The sequence below is a fragment of the Gorilla gorilla genome, chromosome 6 (assembly GCF_029281585.2).
Source record: "Gorilla gorilla gorilla isolate KB3781 chromosome 6, NHGRI_mGorGor1-v2.1_pri, whole genome shotgun sequence".
In the NCBI taxonomy this organism is placed as follows: Eukaryota; Metazoa; Chordata; class Mammalia; order Primates; family Hominidae; genus Gorilla; species Gorilla gorilla.
Window position 1 is genome coordinate 147,793,932 of NC_073230.2, and position 21,710 is coordinate 147,815,641.

Sequence of the window (21,710 nt, forward strand, 5' to 3'; positions counted from 1 at the left end):
AGTGCTACCACACCTGGGCAAAAAACAAAAAAATTGGACTTAATAAAAATTTAAAACTTTTGTGCATCTAAAGACACTATCAAGAAGGTGGAAAAAAAAAAAAACAGAATGGGAGAGAGTATTTGCAAACCATATACCTGATAAGAGTGTAGTATCCAGAATATATAAAGAACTCTTACAACTCAATAATAAAAAGACAATCTAATTTTTTTTTTTTTTGAAATAGAATCTTGCTCTGTCACCAGGCTGGAGTGCAGTGGCATGATCTCAGCTCACTGCAAACTTCCCCTCCCGGGTTCAAGTGATTCTCCTGCCTTAGCCTTCTGAGTAGCTGGGATTACAGGTGTGCGCCACCACACACAGCCAATTTTTGTATTTTTTAGTAGAGACAAGGTTTCACCATGTTGTCCAGGATGGTCTCGATCTCTTGACCTCATGATCCACCCGCCTCGGCCCCCCACAGCGCTGGGATTACAGGCGTGAGCCACCGCGCCTAGTGACAACCTAATTTTTCAAATGGGCAAATGATTTCAATAGACATGTCTACAAAGAAGACATGCAAATGGCCAATGAGCACATGAAAAGAGACTCAACATCATTGGTCATTCGGGAAATGCAAATCAAAACCACAAGATATCACTTCCTACTCAGTAGGATGCCGAAAAATTTTGGGTTTTTTTTTTTTTTGAGACAGAGTTTCACTCTTGTTGCCCAAGCTGGAGTGCAGTGGCATGTTCCTGGCTGACTGCAACCTTTGCCTCCGGGGTTCAAGTGATTCTCCTGCCTCAGCCTCCCAAGTAGCTAGGATTACAGGCATGCACCACCACACTCGGCTAATTTTATACTTTTAATAGAGACAGGGGTTTCACCGTGTTGGTCAGGCTGGTCTTGAACTCCTGACCTCCAGCTGTCCACCTGCCTTGGCCTCCCAAATTGCTGGGATTACTGGTGTGAGCCACAGCGCCCAGCCAGATCCCTAAAATTAAAAACGTAGGCAGTATGTTTATCATACTTTATAATTATTTTTTTAAAAAGGCAGTAGCAAGTGTTAGTGAAGATATGGGGGCATCAGAACCATTGTGTGTTGCTGGTGGGAATTTAGAATCATGTAGCCCCTGTAGAAAACAGTTTGTCAGTTCCTCAAAGGGTAAACATAGAGTTACCGTATGTGCTGTTCCCCTCCTAGGTATAACCTCAGGAGAATTGAGAACGTAATCTTATGAGTTGAATTGTGTGCCCATCAAAATTTATATGTGGAAGACCTAACCTCTAGTACCTCAGAATGTGACTTGATTTGGGATTAGGATCATTGCAGATGTAATTCGTTAAGATAAAGTCAGCTCTTCCTCTTTCCCTAAGCGGCCTGAGGTGATCTGTGAAAATGGTTTGCTATTCACTTGACCCAGAGAACTCCACAAAATCATGCAAATCAAGACGTTCAAATCTTTGTGTTCACTTTAAGAACACTCATGACACTTCCCAGGTCATCAAGGGTATGCATATATGAAAAGCCACGAAGTATCTGAAAGATGTCACTTTACAGAAATAGTGCGTACCATTCCGATGTTACAATGGTGGAGTGGGCAGGTGTGCCCAGGCCAAGCAGTGGGGCTGGACACAAGGTTGGTGGCCCAAAAAGAGTGCTGAATTTTTGCTGCACATGCTTAAAAATGCAGAGAACAATGCAGAACTTAAGGGTTTAGATGTAGATTCTCTGGGCATTGAGCATATCCAAGTGAACAAAGCACCTAAGATGCGCCGCCAGATCGACAGAGCTTATGGTTGGATTAACCCATGCATGAGCTCTCCCTGCCACATCGAGATGATCCTTACTGAAAAGGAACAGATTGTTCCTAAACCAGAAGATGAGGTTGCCCTGAAGAAAAAGATATCCCAGAAGAAACTGAAGAAACAAAAACTTATGACACGAGAGTAAATTCAGCATTAAAATAAATGAAATTAAAAGTAAAAAAAAAAAAAAAAAGGGCCAGATGTGGTGGCTGTGCCTGTAATCCCAACACTTTGGGAGGCCGAGGTGGGTGGATCACAAGGTCAGCAGTTTGAGACCAGCCTGACCAACATGGTGAAACCCCGTCTCTACTAAAAATACAAAATTTAGCTGGGCACGGTGGCGCACACCTGTAATCCCAGCTACTCAAGAGGCTGAGGCAGGAGAATCTCTTGAACCTGGGAGGTGGAGGTTGCAGTGAGCTGAGATCATGCCACTGCACTCCAGCCTGGGCAACACAGTGAGACTCCGTCTCAAAAAAAAAAAAAAAAAAGATGAAATTATACTGGAGTGGAGTGGGAGTCTTACCCATTGTAAATGATGTCCTCGTAAAAATGGGAGAATTTGGACACAGAGACAGCACACAGGGAGAATGACCTGGCAACACGAAGGCAGATATGGGGGTGATGCATCTACAAGCCAAGGAACCCCAAGGGGTGCCAGCAACCACCAGCAGCTAGGGGAGAGGCATGGATCAGATTTTCCCTCCCAGCCTCAGAAAGAACCCACCCTGCCAAAACCTTGGTCTCAGACTTCTAGCCTCTCGAATCATGAAATGATCAATTTCTCTTGTTTAAGCCACTCTGTGTATGGTACTTTGTTATGGCAGCCCTAGGGAACTAATACACGTGTCCACACAAACACTCATACATGAATGGTCAGAGAAGCATCATTTGAGATACAGTTTCACTCTTGTCACCCAGGCTGGAGTGCAATGGCGTGATCTCAGCTCACTGTAACTTCCAGATGCAAGATGGATCACTTGCATCTGGGAGCCAAAAGTAGGAATGGTTCAAATGCCCATCATCTGATGAATGGATAAATGAGATGTGGTCTATCCATACAATGGAATATCATTCAGCAATAAGAAGGAATGGAGTTCTGATACTTGCTGCATGATGAATGAATCTCAAAAACATGCTAAGCAAAAGAAGTCATATAACACTATATATTGTATGATTCCATTTATATGAAATATCCATTTATGTGAAAATTCACAGAGACAGAAATAGATGAGTGGTTGCTGGGGGAGGAGGAGAGTAGGGAGTGACTGATAATAGGTGTGAGGTTTCTTTGGCAGGTGATGAAACATTCTGGAATTCTACCATGGTGATGGTTGCACAACCTTGTGAACATACTCAAGATCACTGAATTGTACCCTTTTCTTTCTTTCTTTCTTTCTTTTTTTTTTAATGGGACAGAGTCTCACTCTGTTGCCCAGGCTGGAGTGCAGTGGCGCAATCTCAGCTCACTTCAGCCTCTGCCTCCCAAGTTCAAATGATTCTCCTGCCTCAGCCTCCCAAGTAGCTGGGACTACAGGTGTCCACCACCATGCCCGACTAATTTTTTTGTATTTTTACTAGAGACTGAGTTTCACCATTTTGGTCAGGCTAGTCTCAAACTCCTAACCTCAAAAGATCCACCCGCCTTGGCCTCCCAAAGTGCTGGACTTATAGGCATGAGCCACCGCACCCAGCCTGAATTGTACTCTTTAAAATGGTGACTTTTATGTAGGTGGATTATGTCAATTATATATTTATTCCTTTTTTAAAAACAGAAAAATAAAATAGTAATGCAAATCACAGCGGCAGACTTTAAAACCAAAAGGAATCTGGCTTTTATAGTATCTAGGAATAAAACGATTCAGTTTGATGGAAAAATAGTATTTTAAAATCCTAGTGAGTTCATTCTAAGTTCAGTTACAACTAAAATGCTTAACAATGAGTTCAGTCTTCAGTCAACATTAAATCTCTCCTATCAGTCATGTTTTATGATGTCTCATACCCATATAAACATATTTTACAATTTTAACAATCTTAAAGGTTTACATTTTAGAGGAGCAATAAAACAATTTCCATCAAGTCTCCTTGTTTTCTACATTGAACAGCAAGAAACCTGGAAATCTTCCACTTACTACTGAGCAGAACAAGTTTTGCTGTTGTTGTTGTAGTTGTTGTTTTTGAGACCAAGTCTCGCTCTTGTCACCCAGGCTGGAGTGCAATAGCGTGATCTCGGCTCACTGCAACCTCTGCCTCCCAGGTTCAAGCGATTCTCGTGCCTCAGCCTCCCGAGAAGCTGGGATTACAGGCGTGTGCCACCACACCCAGCTAATTTTTGTATTTTTAGTAGAGACGGGATTTCGCCACGTTGGCCAGGCTGATCTCGAACTCCTGACCTCAGGTGATCCACGCACCTCGGCCTCCCAAAGTGCTGGGATTACAGGCATGAGCCACCGTGCCCAGCCCAAGTTTTTATTTATTTTAATTTAATTTTATTTATTTTTGAGACAGAGTCTCGCTCTGTCTCTGCCTCCCAGGTTCCAGGGATTCTCCTGCCTCAGACTCCTGAGTAGCTGAGATTACAAGCAGGCACCACCACACCCGGCTAGCTTTTGTATTTTTAGTAGAGACAGGGTTTCACCATATTGGCTAGGTTGGTCTCGAACTCCTAACCTCAAGTGAGTCAGCACTTTGGGAGGCCGAGGCGGGTGGATCACTTGCATCTGGGAGGAGGAGGTTACAGTGAGCTGAGATCATGCCATTGCACTCCAGCCTGGGTGACAAGAGTGAAACTCCATCTCAAAAAAGAAAAAATATCCTTATGAGTTTCACATCAAGTTTTGCTACAAAATGGAATTGAATATATCCATCATTCTTTCAAAAAGCATGTGTGTATGCATGTGTGCTGAGAAGACTACAAGCAGTATCACGTTGTTTAAATAGTGAGAAAGGGGTAGTGATGGGAGGTGAAGCTGCAGAGGTGGGCAAGGCCAGAAGCACCCCACCTGCTGAACATGAATTCCATTCTATAGCCACTGCTCCCCAACATTGGGCCAAACACATATAAACCCTCCATGCAAAAAATATGTGACACAAGTACATATTACAGCTTCAGATTGCCATTTCTTATAGCAAAAGTCAACATAATAGCATTATTGACTTCATAGTCATTATATATTTCTGATTAAAAAATAATAATAATAATATTTTGTTTCCATGATACGAAGAAAATTAACATGTGGCATAGTTTTAGGCAACTGATGATATAAAAGAAAATAAAATTCCTTTTGGTCTTGACATTAGACCGCTAGAGAAATAAATAGAATCTTCATATACAACCCTTGGTCCTAGAGTGAGCAAGATTTACATGGCCATAAAAAAAAAGGGGCTGTTTATTCATTTTCAGGTTCACAGTTAACCTCCAGAGTTTTGAATAAAACATATAAGACTTGATTGTGGTTTCAGGACGGAACAAAATGTCAGTATCTTTGACAAGGGGACAGCCAATTACATATAACAAAGGTGAGAGTTGGAAGTTGGTGAGGAAAGGTGGAGGGATTGGTAGGCATCCTACCCAAAGAATCAACATGCTAACTAAAGTTCACATAATAAGGACTAGAGCTATAAGTGTACTATGTATAATTACAAAAATAGCTAAGAGAATAACTAAAGATACCTATAACATATTGGGAGAATAGCACAAAGGAAGGAAAATTATGACCTAAATTATTTTTCTTGTGAGTAATGGATTGATACTGTCATAAACCAAGAAATCAAGTATAATTATATTGTTTTAATCATAAAAGTAATCACTCAGAAAACTAAAAACACACAATAAAAAGAAATTTCTTGCCAGGTGTGGTGGTTCACGCCTGTCATCTCAGCACCTTGGGAGGCCAAGGTGGAAGGATTGTTTGATTGCTTGAGGCCAGGAGGTCAAGACCAGCCTGGGCAATATAGAGAGACCTCTTCTCTACTAAAAATTTTTTAAAAATTAGCTGGGCATGGTCCCAGCTACTTGGAGGGCTGAGGCAGGAAGATCACTTGAGCCTAGGAATTCCAATCCAGCCTGGATGATAGAACCCAGAAGAAAGAAAGAAGAGAGAGAGAGAGAGAGAAAGAAGGGAAGGAAAGAAAGAAAAAGAAAGAAAGAAAAAAGAAAGAAGAAAGAAAGAAGGGAGGGAGGGAAAAAGAGAGAGGGAGGGAGGAAGGAAGGAAAGAAGGAAGGAAGGGAAGGAAGGAATTTTTTGGGAGATGTGGGAAGTTGAAGCAGGAGATCGCTTATTTCTGTTATAAACTCATTTTATTATTGGATTTGTTGCCATGTGCCCTTATTACTTCAACAAAAAAATTATAAATTTAAAGAAAGCTAAACAAAAAAACAATATGAAACTTACATGTTTAATAGAATCTCTTACAGCTCAGGAAGGAAAAGATGGAGGCATCAGGGACATGAAGAATACATACAGTGGCTGGCAAATCTATGAAACTGTGTTCACCCGCACCGTACCTTCACATTAAAGGGAGTTATAATTCTTCTCTGTCAGATTTGCAAGAATTTAAAAGACTGATTATACCAAGTGCAAGGGAAATAGGCACTTGAACTATTGGCAGACATGTAAATTGGTACAACCTTTCTCAAAGGCAATCAGGCATTGGATGACAGAATTCTTGACTGAGCAATTTCACTCTGAGGACTCATCCTCATGAGATAGTCAAACAGGTATACAATGATATAGGTGGGCATAAGGAAGGTCACCACACTGTTGGGTTTTTTTTGTTTTTGAGACGGAGTCTCGCTCTGTCGCCCAGGCTGGCGTTCAATGGTGTGATCTCGGCTCACTGCAACCTCTGCCTCCTGGGTTCAAGTGATTCTCCTGCCTCAGCCTCCCGAGTAGCTGGGATTACAGGTGCCTGCCACCACGCCCACCTAGCTTTTTGTATTTTTAGTAGAGATGGGGTTTCACCATGTTGGCCAGGCTGGTCTTGAACTCCTGACCTCAGGTGATCCACCTGCCTCTGCCTCCCAAAGTGCTGGGATTACAGGCATGAGCCACCATGCCGGCCCACACTGTTGTTTTAACAACAACAACAACAACAACAACAAAAGAATTAGGTACAAACTAAATGCTCACCAGTAGAGAAGTGGCTAAACAAATGATAATATATTCCCATAATAGAATGCCACACAGAAGCTCTTAAGTAAGGCTATTGAGTGTTGAACTGTGTTTTCCAATATTTATCTATATAATGATCCCAATTTATAAAATTATTATTATTTTGTTTGTTTGTTTTGAGACACAGTTTCGCTCTTGTTGCTCAGGATGGAGTGCAGTGATCTTGGCTCACTGCAACCTCCGCCTCCTGGGTTCAAGTGATTCTCCTGCCTCAGCCTCCTGAGTAGCTGGGATTACAGGCGCTCGCCACCACATCCAGCTAATTTTTATATGTTTAGTAGAGACAGGGTTTCACCATGTTGACCAGGCTGGTCTCCAACTCCTGACCTCTGGTGATCCACCCACCTCAGCTTCCTAAAGTGCTGGGATTACAGGCATGAGCCACCACGCCTGGCCAATTTATAAAATTATTTAATTACATACTTTTATAGATGGAATGATTTCAGCAAAGATGTTATCCAAAACTGTGTTTAGTCTTTCAACAAATATTTCTTGAGCACTACCAGGTATCAGACAATAAAATACAATGAAAAGAGTTCCTGTTTCCAAAGAACTTGCAGCCTACTGTGGAAGAAAGACAAGCATTCCGCCAGGCACAATGGCTCACACCTGTATTCCCAGCACTTTGGAAAGCCGAGGTGGGCGGATTGCTTGAGCCTAGGGGTTCAAGACTAGCCTGGGCAACATGGCAAAACCCCATCTCTACCTCAAATACAGAAATTCAGTGGGTGTGGTGGAGCCCACCTGTAGTCCTCGCTACCTGGGAGGCTGAGGTGGGAGGATCACCTGAGCCTGGGAGGTTGAAGCTGCAGTTAGCCATGATCATGCACTGCACTACACAGCATGGACAACACAGTGAGACTCTGTCTCAAAAAGAAAAAAAGGCAAATATTCAGGTATGACAAATATGGCGATAAGGTTAGTGAAGGATGCTCTGGCAACATAAGAGAGGGCCCCTTCTCTTGTGAGTCTTGAGACCTGGGAGGGCTTCTGTAGGGAAGTCTAAATTGAGACTTCAAAAGAAGTAGTAGTTGACCGAGAGAAAAACGGTGACGTTAGAATTACTTACAGAGTTTAGATTTTAGGTTTCTTGGTTCTCTTTTTTACTTTATATTTTTATGCATTGTTTGAATTTTTATTTATTATTTATTTATTTGTTTTTATTTATTTTGGGGCAGAGTCTCACTCTGCCTCACCCAGGCTGGAGTGCAGTGGCGTGATCTCGGCTCACTGAGCCTCTGCCTCCCGGGTTCAAGCGATTTTCCTGTCTCAGCCTCCCGAGTAGCTGCGACTACAGGTGTGTGCCACCACGCCTGGGCAATTTTGTATTTTTAGTAGAGACAGGGTTTCACCATGTTGGCTAGGCTTGTCTTGAACCCCTGACCTCAGGTGATCTGCCCACCTTGGCCTCCCAAAGTGCTAGGATTACATGCATGGGCCACCGCACCCAGCCTAGTTTGAATTTTTAGAAAGACTGTTTTCCTTCACCAGGAATTCTTTTTTGAAAAAATGAACCACTGACGACACGTTGACATGTTACTCACATGTTGTTGACATGTTGCCCACAGTGTTCCCTATGCCAGGCAGGTCTGTTTTTTTTTTTTCCTTTTTTTGAGACAGGGTCTTGTCTGTTGCCCAGGCTGGAGTGCAGTAGCATGAACATGGCTCACTACAGCCTCAACCTCCTCCTCCTGGGCTCAACTGATCCTCTGGCTTCAGTCTCCCAAATAGCTGGAACCACAGGTGCACACTCCCACACCTGGCTAATTTTGTTGTTGTTGTTGTTGTTGTTGTTGTTGTTGTTGTTGTTTTTGAGATGGAGTTTTTCTCTTATCCCCAGGCTAGAGTGCAATGGTTTGATCTCGGCTCACTGCAACCTCTGCCTCCTGAGTTCAAGTGATTCTCCTGCCTCAGCCTCCCAAGTAGCTGGGATTACAGGCACCCACCACCATATCCAGCTAATTTTTTGTATTTTTGGTAGAGATGGGATTTCACCATGTTGGTCAGGCTTGTTTTGAATTCCTGACCTCAGGTGATCCACCTGTCTCAGCCTCCCAAAGTGCTAGGATTACAGGCGTGAGCCACCGCGCCCTGGTCTGCCCGGCTAATTTTTAAAATTTTGGTAGAAATGGGGTCTTACCATGTTGACCAGACTGGTCTTAAACTCCTGGGCTCAGGCAATCTTCCTGCCTCAGGCTCACCAGACTTACAGATGTGAGCCACCATGCCCAGCCAAGGCCTGTGTTTTTGTGCCACATGCCCCCACCTGCTCTCCATTACTGGCCATGACCTATTGGGTCAGGGATAGGCACTTGACCTGGAGACGATCAAATGATTGGTCAGAAGTCCGCAGGGTAGCCTGGCATAAGAGGCCCTGTTTGATAGTGGTGATGGGTGCACAATATTGTGAATGTACTACATGCCATTGAATTGTTCATTTTAAAACTGTTACAGGCTGGGCATGGTGGTGCATACCTGTAATCCCAGCACTTTGGGATGCCAGGGTGGAAGGATTGCTTGAGGTCAGGAATTTGAGACCAGCCTAGGAAACAGAGTGAGACCCCCATCTCTACAAAAATAATAATAATACTAATAAATTAAAAAATAACAAATTTACAATGGCAAATTTGAAGTTATGTGTATTTTACCATAGTTTTTAAAAATTAAAAGTACAAGAAAAAATTGCCAAAAAAATACAGGTACCCAGTAAATCTTTGTAGCAGATATAAGTCACAAATTACAAGACAAAAATATTAAGATTCTAATGGCCAGTCTGGGCAATAGAGTGAGACCTGGTCTCTACAAAAAACGTTTTTTAAAAAATTAGCCCTGTGTGGTGGCACGTGCCTGTGGTCCCAGCTACTTGGGAGGCTGAAGTGGGAGAATCACTTGAGCCTGAAAGGTGGGGGCTCCAGTGAACCGTGATCATGCCACCCACTGCACTCCAGGCCGGGCAACAGACGCAGACCCTGCCACAAAAAAAAAAAGAAGAAGAAGTGGAAGAGGAAGAACAAGAGGAGGAGAAGGAAGAAAAGAAGAGGAAGAAGGATAAGAAGAGGAAGAGGAGAAGGAAGAAAAGAAGAAGGAGAAGAAAAAGAAGAAAGAGAAGGAGGAGGAGGAGGAGGAGAAGAAGAAAAGGAAGAAGAAGAAGAGAGAAGAGAAAGAAGAAGGAGGAAGACGAAAGAAGATAATCCCAATAGATTCACAGGCAAATTGTAGGAACAAACAATTCACAAGAGGACATGTAAATTATAATTTTGAAATCTTTAGGTATAATTTTATGCCAACTAAATTAACAAACATGGAAAAGAAAGAAGGAAGAAAGGACAGAGGAAGGGAGGAAAGAGGAAAGGAGGGAAGGAAGAAGTAATGAAAAAGAGGAGAAGTTGGCAGGAATGGAGAGAGGGAAAAAAGAAAGGAAGGAGGGAAGGGAAGAAAGGAAGGGATGAGGGAAGAGTAGAGGTGGGAATGAAGCAAGAGGAGGAAGGAAAGAATGGAGGGAAAGAAGGAGGGGAAAAGAAGGGAGGGGGGAAGGAAGAAAGCCAGTAGTCATGGTGAAATCGAGATTAAACTTACTCCATTTCTTCTGCCTGCATTTCCTCATCTGGGAATAAAAATAATTCTACCTGCCGGTGGGAGAAATTGCTATTGCCTACCCAACATCAGGGTTTCCCTTGTACCTTGCTGGTGGCAGTGGCCACTGAGATGCAGGTAAAGGTTGTTGGGGCTTCAGGGAAAACCTTCTTCTGCCCCTTGTCTCTTCCTCACACCCCCTCGCTAGACGAGAGGCAGGGTGGCTGGTCCTCTGGCTGGCATCTCAGGTCATGATGCAAATTGAAAGACGGAAACTTTGGACCGAATCTGGCCAGCATAAGACAGGAACAGCCTGGAAACCGAGGACCAGGAGATCTCCCACAGCCTCGGACTGCTCACCTCCAGACACCACGTAAGAAGGAAAGAAATACACCTCTTAGATCCAAGCCACTGTGATTTCTGGTCTCTGTTACTTGCAGTTTTGTGCAATTCTCAACTGATAAACTTTCTCTTAAGTGTGTGATGACAATGAAATGAGATGATGTTTATAAAATATGTCAATGTGCCATTGCATCAAAAGTCCTCATGGTAGTACTGTCTCTCATCTCTGAGCAAAGCCATCGAACAAATTTTTACAACTTCACTATAATCACAAAGCATTTACTCAGGAAATGTTTTAACGTATGTACAGGCTGGGGGCGGTGGCTCACACCTGTAATCCGAGCACTTTGGGAGGCACAGGAGGGTGGATCACCTGAGGTCAGGAGTTTGGGACCAGCCTGGGGAAAACGGTGAAACCTCGTCTCTACTAAAAATACAAAAAATTAGCTGGATATGGTAGCACACGCCTGTAGTCCCAACTACTCGGGAGGCTGAGGCAGGAGAATTGCTTGAACCCAGGAGGCGGAGGTTGCAGTGAGCTGAGATCATGCCACTGCACTCCAGCCTAGGTGACAGAGTGAAACTCCGTCTCCAAAAAATTAGCTGGGTGTGGTAGCGGGTGCCTGTAGTCCCAGCTACTTGGGAGGCTGAGGCAGGAGAATCACTTGAACCTGGGAGGCGGAGGTTACAGTGAGCTGAGATTGTGCCATTGCACTCCATCCTGGGCGACAAGAGCGAAACTCCATCTCAAAAAATAAAAAAAATAATAAAAATAAAAATAAAGTATCTTAAGAGTTACCAAATATATATATGTCTCCAAAAGGCATTTATTGCTAATGTTCTGCTAATATTAGAACACACTGGGATCAAATAAAAAATTACCCAAAGGGGGGAGAAAAAGTCACTTGTTTTCTAAACTAGGTTGATTTTATTTCATGGGTAAACTTGAGTGGTGTTGGGAAATTGTGACCTCAGTGTGCTACTTTCCTACTGGAAAATAAGACCTCAAAACCTCTCCAAACTAGTCACTTCATCTTACTTATGAGAGGCACGACAAAATGGATACTTTTCACCAAAATTCTCCTGTGTTCTACATTGCAAAATCAATATATTTTAGAGAAAGAAGAAGCTTTCAAACTTCAGTTCTTCCAAAGGCATAGTTGGTGCAGGGGGTGGGGTGAGGGTGGAAAAAAAGGGCTGGTGCTGAGGTGTGGCTCAGAGGAGCAAGTCAGCCCCCGCCCCGCCACCGGAACAGCGTTCAGTGCCCGTCAATTGTAACACTGGTCTTCCCAATGCACAGCCCTTGAAGATAATCAGGGCCGGGTGGGTCCCCAGTGTCAGGAGAATTTGCCAAGAGGGGGAAGAAACAAACGTACAGGTTTACCTGCAACAGAGAAAGTCCTCATTCCCACCCTATTAGGATACAGAGTTTTCAACAACAGGATTCCTTTGGTGGAGCAAGTTGCAGGGCACAGGGCTGTTGGCAGGAGATTATCAGGATTGTAGCGTTCACATCTGTACCTTGGAAAGGGGCTTACTCTCCAAGTCATTAAAAGGACACTCAAACACAAACTCAAAGTTAGTTAGCATATATATGAAATGTATTTTCTTGGTAGTCTCTAGAGTTTCAGCCAAAAGCTACATGAAGAAAGAAGAGAACAACGTGTTTGAGAGATGGAGATGAGGAACATTATTGAGAGATAGAGCTTGCAATCTTAACTCAGCAATGGAACGCTGGAAAGGCTGAATTGACATCCTCTGTTCTTTGGTTCCGTATGTCTTTTTTTTTTTTTTTGAGACAGAGTCTTACTCTGTTGCCCAGGCTGGAGTGCCGTGGTGTGATCTTGGCTCACTGCAACCTCTGCCTCCCGGGTTCAAGCGATTCTTCTGCCTCAGCCTCCTGAGTACCTGGGATTACAGGCACCCACCACCATGCATGGCTAATTTTTTTGTATTTTTAGTAGAGACGGGGGTTTCACCATCTTGGTCAGGCTGGTCTTGAACTCCTGACCTTGTGATCCACCCGCCTCGGCCTCCCAAAGTGCTGGGATTACAGGCGTGAGCCACCGCACCCAGCTGGTTTCCTGTGTCATTCTAAATCCTTTCTAACCCAGTAAGAGGATGGATGGATGGATGGATGGATGGATGGATGGATGGATGGATGGATGAATGAATGGATGAATGGATGGATGGATGGATGGATGGCAGATGGATGATCAGTTAGACCAACTCAGGAAAATAGGGAATAACATGGAAAAGAATGCTTCGCGTCCCTCACCATAAGTTCCTAAAAAGCTACAATGGGAAAGTAATCCATGACCTACCTACCTTCACAAAACCTGGTGAGAAACTGATAGATTGGGGATTTTCCCTGAACTCAGATGGAGTTCAAGCTTCATTAAAACAAATTCTAAAGGACTGATTGACATTTTATTCTATTGTATTTTGTTATACTGATTGCTTTTTAACCAGAAATAATTGGGCCACAGTAGATCTTTTTTAAACTGAGTTTTGTGTGTGATGTGTGATGTAATTTGTTTTGCAATATCCAAGGAAATTTTCATGCTCCATTTGCCTTCGGCCACAAACTAACAGTCAATGCCCCACCCCACCCTCTACAGCAGCAGGAAAAAATAAGTCCAGATCAATGTTGCCCACAAATTTCTCACCTCTGTATATTCCTTGGACAGCCTTCCAATTTCAGGCTCTTTTGCTCCCCTCACCGTGGCCAAGTCTTAGACGGAAATTGGAGCACAGACGGCTTCTCAGGGGTGGCCAGACTTGTGTTCCCAAGACGCCTGGCTCCCTGGTCTTGTCCTCTCCTTTCAGGTCGGGTCTCAGATCAGGATTCTTTAAGGGCCAACTTCGCATTCTGGGCAAGTGAATGACACCTAGGGCACACCCTCTTCTCAGCAGCCTGCACTTGATCTCCTTTTAAAGGGGAAATTACATTTCTTGTTAAGACTGAAAGAGGCTGCCGAACTTTGGAGGAAATTACTATGTTGTTCTCAGGACAGCTGGAGGAATTTCTGAAAGAGAAGACCTAGGCAAGGGGCAGAGGGAAGCTTTGCCCTTGCAAACATTTGCTCACAGCCATTGCTTAGAATTAAGGGGCAGGTTCATGCCCATCCTGTCAGCCATATCCTGCAGGGTGGCAGGCATGCTGTAGCCCCTGGTATAGGCCATGGTGCCTGCCACCCTGGAGCTGCCTGTGCTGTACAAGGAGCAGCCTTTGCTATGCCAGGAGTCACTGAGTGGCCAGGCCATGAGCCTGTCTTGGGTCAACTCTGTGGGCCTCAATGTCCCTGCTTCTGTTCGTTATTCCCATACAGACATCAATGTGCCTGACTTCCCTGATTACTGTTGCATTGAGATTTTTGATGGGACAAAGTCTTCAAAAGAGGATGGCGAGGCTAGGAAAGGGTTCTCCTATTTGGTAACTGCAACAACTGCTGTGGGTGTCACATATGCTGCCAAGAATGTCATCTCCCAGTTTGTTTCCAGAGTCGGCCATGTCGAAAATTGAAATCAAGTTATTTGATATTCCAGAAGGCAAGAACATGGCTTTCAAATGGAGAGGCAAATCCCTGTTTGTATGCCACAGAACCAAGAAGGAGATTGACCAAGAACCTGCAGTTGAAGAGTCCCAGCTGAGGGCCCATAGCATGATTTAAGGGCCAGGCACAGTGGCTCATGCCTGTAATTCCAGCACTTTGGAAGGCCGAGGTGGGCAGATCACTTGAGGTCGGGAGCTCAAGACCAGCCTGGCCAACATGGCAAAACCCCATCTCTACTAAAAATACAAAATTAGCCAGGCGTGGTGGCATGTGCCTGTAATCCCAGCTACTCGGGAGGCTGAGGCAGGAAAATCACTTGAACCTGGGAGGCAGAGGTTGCAGTGAGCCGAGATTGCACCATTGCACTCCAGCCTGGGCAACACAGTGAGAATCTGTCTCAAAAAAAAAAAAAAAAAAGAAGAAGAAGAAGAAGAAGTAAAGGATGGGCCGGGAGTGGTGGCTCACACCTGTAATCCAAGCACGTTGGGAGGCCAAGGCAGGTGAATCACTTGAGGTCAGGAGTTCGAGACCAGCCTGGCAAACATGGTGAAACTCCGTCTCTACTAAAAATACAAAAATTAGTCAGGCGTGGTGGTCCATGCCTGTAATCCCAGCTACTCGGGAGAATGAGGCAGGAGAACTGCTTGAACCCGGGAGGCGGAGGTTGCAGTGAGCCAAGATCGCGCCACTGCACACTCCAGCCTGGGAGAGAGAGTGAGACTCTGTCTGAAAAAAAATAAATAAATAAAAATAAAAAAGGAATAAAGAATGAGTGCGATGCCTATCAGGGTAACCCATTCGAGTTTCTTTACTAGGCGTTTGCATTCATCCTGTTGTACACCTATTGCAAATGAAGATTTTGGTGGTGATTACTGCCCTTGCTGGGGGTCACACAGATGCATCTGGGAGGATCTGGAAGGGGCCTGCACCTCTTGAGCTTGGAGCTCCCTCATATGAGTTCACCAGTGAGGACACAGTCATTGTTGGTTAGAGACTGGGACTCAAGTTGTAGGCTCCTTTCAGTCTTTGTGTCACTGTAGAAGAGTTATTTGAGAGCAAGCCTTCTGAACTTCAAGTTGCTTGATTTGAAATATTTAAGAAGTGATAACGTATTTGCAAACATTACTGTGAAGTAAATTGAATTTAATGTTGAATACGTTCAAGCATTCACTTAATAAAACAACTGTTAAACACTGTTACATTGTCATACACTTGAAAGGTGCAATGTCTTTTAGGTAGTTCTAATTTTTTACTTTAAAAAAATTTTTTATTTTTGTTTTTTTGAGATGGTGTCTCGCTCTGTCTCCCAGGCTGAAGTGCAGTGGCGTGATCTCGGCTTACTGCAACCTCCGCCTCCCGGGTTCAAGTGATTCTCCTGCCTCAGCCTCCTGAGTAGCTGGGATTACAGGCATACACCACCATGCCTGGCTAATTTTCATACGTTCAGTAGATGAGGAGTTTCACCAGTTAGCCAGGCTGATCCCAAAATCCTGGCCTCAAGCAATTCACCCACTTCGACCTCCCAAAGTGCTGGGATTACAGGCATGAGCCACCATGCCTGGCCTAATTCTAATTTAAAACTACACAGTGGTATATAAAAATTAAAAAAAAAATAGAATTAAGGATCAACAGGCTGGTGATCCATTTAAGCACAGTGTTCTTTTTAGATAGTTGTTGAGAAGGACAGTAGTGAGCTCAGAACCTGAAAATCGTCCAGTGGCCATGGCGGCATGGGATTGGTAGATTTCTTATCCCCCCATTTGCATGCTGTCTTAGTCTATTCTCCCAGTTCAACCATCACTGACAGTATCTCCTCCACACCCAGGGCTTTACAACCACCTTTTCTACAGTCCAGAGAGGTGGAGATCATTATTTCCATTTGGCAATGAGGGGAACAACTCCATTTCTTTCCTGAGGGCACTCATGATAAAGCATCAAAGTTGGGACTCAAACATGTACACCTACTGACCTTAGCTATCATTCTTTTGCTCAATTTCATTAAGTGAATATTGAGCATCTAATATGTGCCTTCCACTGTGCTGGAAAAGTCATGATACTGACATGGAAGGTGACACAGAAGCTTCCTTTTAGGTTTGAGCAATGCCGCTTCCATGAGCACCAGTCAGCTTTACCACACACAGGGCACGTAGGCACTTAAAAAACAGGGTCTCATCCAAAGCATATTTTGAATTTAATCAGCTCTTTTAGAACTTTACTAACAATGAAAATTTAGAACTGGCCAGATGCGGTGGCTCACACCTGTAATCCCAGCACTTTGGGAGGCCAAGGCGGGAGGATCACTTGAGGCCAAGATTTCGAGACACCAGCCTGGCCAACATGGTGAAACCACGTCTCTACTAGAAGCACAAAAATTAGCCATGCATGGTGGCAGTTGCCTGTAATCCCAGCTACTCAGGAGGCTGAGGCTGGAGATTGCTTGAACCTGGGAGGCCGGAGGTCACAGTGAGCTAAGATTGCACCACTAAACTCCAGCATGTCCCTGAGACAGAGTGAAGCCCTGTCTCAAAAAAAAAAAAAAAACAAAAAAAGAAGAAAGAAAAAGAAAATTTAAAATTAAATAAGATACTATTATTTTGTTAATTGTAAAAGCACTAAAAAAAAAAAAGATAATTATACTTAATTCTATCAGTATAGTTACCATGAAGATAATAAGCTACATGGATAAAGTCCATTCAGACAAAACAGTCAGTGGGGCCGGGTGCTCATGCCTGTAACCCCAGCACTTTGAGAGGCTGAGGCGGGAGGATAGCTTGAGCCCAGGAATTCAAGACCAGCGTGGGCAACACAGTGAGACACCCCCTACCCATGGCAACTCTACAAAAAAAACTAAAAAATATTAGCTGGGCATGGTGGTACACACCTGTAGTCCCAGCTCGTCAGGAGGCTGAGGTGGGAGGGACATTTGAGCTTGGGAGGCTGAGGCTGCAGTGAGCTGTGATCTCGCCGCTGCACTCCAGCCTGGGCAAGAGTGAGACCCTAACTCTCTCTATATATATGCAAACATATATATCTTGTGTATCACATATATCATATATGATATATATCTTGTGTATCACATATATCATATATGATATATATCTTGTGTATCACATATATCATATATGATATATATCTTGTGTATCATATATATATCTTATTGGACTCTTAGGAGTTTGCTAGTGCAGGCACTTAAGAAATGACTAATGACTTTGGTGCCCACAGAGCCAGGGAGTAACGGGCCAGACCTCTTGGTGGTTTCCCTCCCAGCACACCATTTTCTGAACTTGTCGAAGCCTCCAAATCTCTTTCTCCAGTTACTCCAGCATAACGTGCATTGACAGTAAACAACGTCCCCGATGATGTCATGTTGACACACTTCATTTCACAGGATTTAGCATCCAGAGAGCCACACCGGGGGCGGCCCTCCCTCCAAACAGAGAACATTATCTCTTCTTCCTCAGTGAAAATTCATGAGAAAGTTCCTAAGCTTGTAATGCTTAGCCCTAGACAACGGAAAAAGGTGTTTGAGGAAGGAGGAAATGAGGAAATACAATATGCATGATCCTTCTCTGGGATTAGTTTGTGTAGCTCTATTGTTCAGCTTCGGCCTATAATTGTCAGTAGTAAATGGTATGGAATAATTTTTTTTTTTTCGAGATGGAGTCTTGCTCTGTCACCCAGGCTAGAGTGAGGTGACTTGATCTCGGCTCACTGCAACCTCCACCTCCTGGGTTCAAGCAATTCTCCTGCATCAGCCTCCCAAGTAGCTAGGATTACAGGCACCTGCCACCATGCCCAGATAATTTTTTATTTTTAATAGAGACGGGGTTTCAACATATTGGTCAGGCTGGTCTTGAATTCCCAACCTCTGGTATTCTACCCGCCTCAGCCTCCCAAAGTGCTGGGATTACAGGCGTGAGTCACTGTGCCTAGACTGGTATGGAATAATTTTGAGTAAAAACATCTTTTTTTTTTTTTTTGAGATGGAGTTTTGCTCTTTTGCCCAGGCTAGAGTGAAGTGGTGCGATCTCGGCTCACTGCAACCTCAGCCCCGCAGGGTTCAAGCGATTCTCCTGCCTCAGCCTCCCAAGTAGCTGGGATTACAGGCACCTGCCACCAAGCCCAGCTAATTTGTGTATTTTTAGTAGAGACGGGGTTTCACCATGTTTGCCAGGCTGGTCTTGAACTCCTCACCTTGGGTGATCCACCCGCCTTGGCCTCCCAAAATGCTAAGATTACAGGCGTGAGCCACTGTGCCTGGCCGAATAAAGACATCTTAAGGAAAAAGTGAATGACTCAGATGTTTATTTTCTCAAATACAATATTTAAAATATTGCAAGAAGACATCTGTTTAGCATTCTCCCCTCATTTGTCAATTATTTTATTATTTGAGAATTAATACCCCACATGAAGACAATATCACTTGCCAAAGTCCTTCCTCTGACGTGGTTAAGTCGTATCAAATCCACAGGCTGACATCCAAATAATACACAGCTTCATGCTTCAGGTGAGCCAAGAACAACCTTCCCATTGAGTGCCTTGCAGGAGCTGATATCAAAGACAAGACTGAACTTCCTTCATTGGCATGGTGACCACCGTGGGAGGTGCAGCCCTCAGCCTACTCCTCGGCTGTGCCATCCAGGATGTGTTTAAAGGAAAATGGAGAAAACTTGTAACCATCCCCGACATAGAACTTGTTCTGGAACTCAACCCTGTTGTTGAGGGGAGGCCGTGGGGTAAGAAATGGGAGATTGAAACACGTCAGTTAGAGGCTGGAAGGTGGAGGGAAGGAGGAAGCAGAGCATTTGTAAAATCAAGCACAAAGTCAGAAGGGTTGGCCACGGCAGGCACCCAGGCTGATGGCTGCCACGAGAATCCTGAGGATTTTTTTTTTTTTTTTTTTTTTTTGAGACAGAGTCTTGCTCCATCACCCAGGCTGGAGTGCAGTGTCGTGATCTTGGCTCACTACAACCTCCGCCTCTCAGGTTCAAGAGAGATTCTCCTGCCTCAGCCTCCTGAGTAGCTGGGACTATAGGCATATACCACCATGCCTAGCTAATTTATATGTGTGTGTGTGTGTGTGTGTGTATTATATAATATATTATATATTATATAATATATAATATATATTATTATATAATTTATATAATATATAATATATATTCTTATATAATATATATTATATATTATTATATAATATATTATATATATAATTATATATAATTATTTAATTATATAATATATAATATATAATATAATATATAATATAATATATAATATTATATAATATATCATATTATATATAATATAATATAATATATCATATTATATATAATATAATATAATATAATATATAATATATGATATAATATATCATATGATATATTATATCATATATTATATAATATATAATATGATATATTATATAATATAACATAATATATTATATAATATAACATATTATATATAATATAATATACAATATATCATATAATATATTATATTATATATAATATAATATGTTATATTATATAATATATTATATGTTATATAATATAATATGTTATATTATATATTATATGTTATATAATATAATATATTATATTATATATTATATGTTATATTATATAATCTATTATATATATATATTTTTTTTGAGACAGAGTTTTGCTCTTGTGGTCCAGGCTGGAGTGCAATAGTGCGATCTCAGCTCACTGCAACCTCCGCCTCCCAGGTTCAAGCAATTCTCCTGCCTCAGCCTTCCGAGTAGCTGGGATTACAGACGCCCACCACCATGCCCAGCTAATTTTTGTATTTTTAGTAAACACCAGGTTTTGCTATGTTGGCCAGGCTGGTCTCGAACTCCTGACCTCAGGTGATCCACACACCTCGGCCTCCCAAAGTGCTGGGATTACAGGTGTAAGCCACTGCACCCAGGCCATGAATCTGAGGATTTTTTAAGCCCTTCTCTCATCTGTCTCTTACCACCTTCCCCTTCCCCTCCCCTTCATTTCCTCCAGGCCTCTCTGCTTGTGGGCTCATGGCCACAGCATAACAACTCTTCCCTCATGGAAGGAGCTTCCCCACCCCCATGACAAGCCAAGACACCCTCACTGTGCAGCACTCTCTCATGTCATTTTCCATTTCCAGCTAATTCTAAAATGTGGGACTCACATATTATAGAACGCAAAGACCCTTGACCTGTATTTTTGTAACTCACATAACTGATACCATGTCGGATGATTTATGTTTTATTTTATCTATTTATCTATTTATTTATTTATTTATTTATTTATTTATTTATTTATTTATTTATTTTGAGATGGAGTCTTGCTCTGTTGCCCAGGCTGGAGTGCAGTGGCTCCATCTCAGCTCACTGCAAGCTCCACCTCCCGGGTTCCAGCCATTCTCCTGCCTCAGCGCCTTGAGTAGCTGGGATTACAGGCATGCGCCACCACCCCAGCTAATTTTGTATTTTTAGTAGAGACAGGGTTTCTCCACGTTGGTCAGGTCACAAACTCCTGACCTCAGCTGATCCGCCCGCTTTGGCCTCCCAAAGTGCTGGGATTACAGGCATGAGCCACCGTGCCCAGCCTCATTTATGTTTTATTAAGTTACGGAGTTCAGTTCATCTCCTCAATGACACGGAGGGGAATGATGTCATCATGGAGGCAGGGGATGCTGTGGCTCTCCTCACTCAGTACATGAAGTGCAAAGGCTTCTTTATGAATAGTGGCCACAGAGGGAGGAAGAAAACATCAGGGCAGGAAGAAAACATCAGGGCAAGCTGGGTACAGTCTCTGCAGCTGAAGGGCATGCACTGCACACTCAGAATTCTTGGTTGAAATGTAACTTGGAAGACAACCAGAGGCCTAAACATGTTTCCATATTCATCAACCTAACGACGGCTGATTGTCACTGGATACATCTGTGCATGTCCAGGGCTCCCGGTGAGCGTCTCCCTCCTGGTGGTACCCTCCTTCTCTTTCCACTTTTGAGATTTTCATACCTTGTTGGTATAACTCCTCTACTCAGCAACGAGAGCCAAACATCCCAGATTCACTGGGTGCAGTGGCTCATGCCTGTAATCCCAGCACTTTGGAAGGCTGAGGCAGATGAATCACTTGAGGCCAGGAGTTTGAGACCAGCCTGGCCAACATAGGGGAACCCCATCTCTACTAAAAATACAAAAATTAGTCGGGTGTGACGGTGCATGCCTGTAATCCCAGCACTTCAGGAGGCTGAGGCGGGTGAATCACTTGAGGCCAAGAGT

At 43.3% G+C, this 21,710-nt stretch overlaps 1 protein-coding gene and 2 pseudogenes across 2 annotated transcripts in view; 2 read left to right on the plus strand and 1 right to left on the minus strand.

Annotated features, from left to right (window-relative positions):
* The first annotated feature begins 1,381 nt into the window (after positions 1 to 1,381).
* LOC115935324 (large ribosomal subunit protein uL22-like) lies at positions 1,382 to 1,936 on the plus strand (annotated as a pseudogene).
* A 12,065-nt stretch (positions 1,937 to 14,001) lies between these two features.
* Positions 14,002 to 15,428, plus strand: LOC101134140 (cytochrome b-c1 complex subunit Rieske, mitochondrial-like; annotated as a pseudogene).
* A 3,297-nt stretch (positions 15,429 to 18,725) lies between these two features.
* Positions 18,726 to 21,710, minus strand: part of ATP6V0A4 (ATPase H+ transporting V0 subunit a4) — a 92,688-nt gene continuing 89,703 nt past the window's right edge. For both annotated transcript variants that reach the window (XM_055393202.2, XM_019031575.4), the window contains one exon: positions 18,726 to 19,149. In XM_055393202.2, coding sequence (XP_055249177.1) covers positions 19,056 to 19,149 — 94 coding nt within the window. In that variant the 3' untranslated portion in view covers positions 18,726 to 19,055. The remainder of the gene's footprint in view (positions 19,150 to 21,710) is intronic.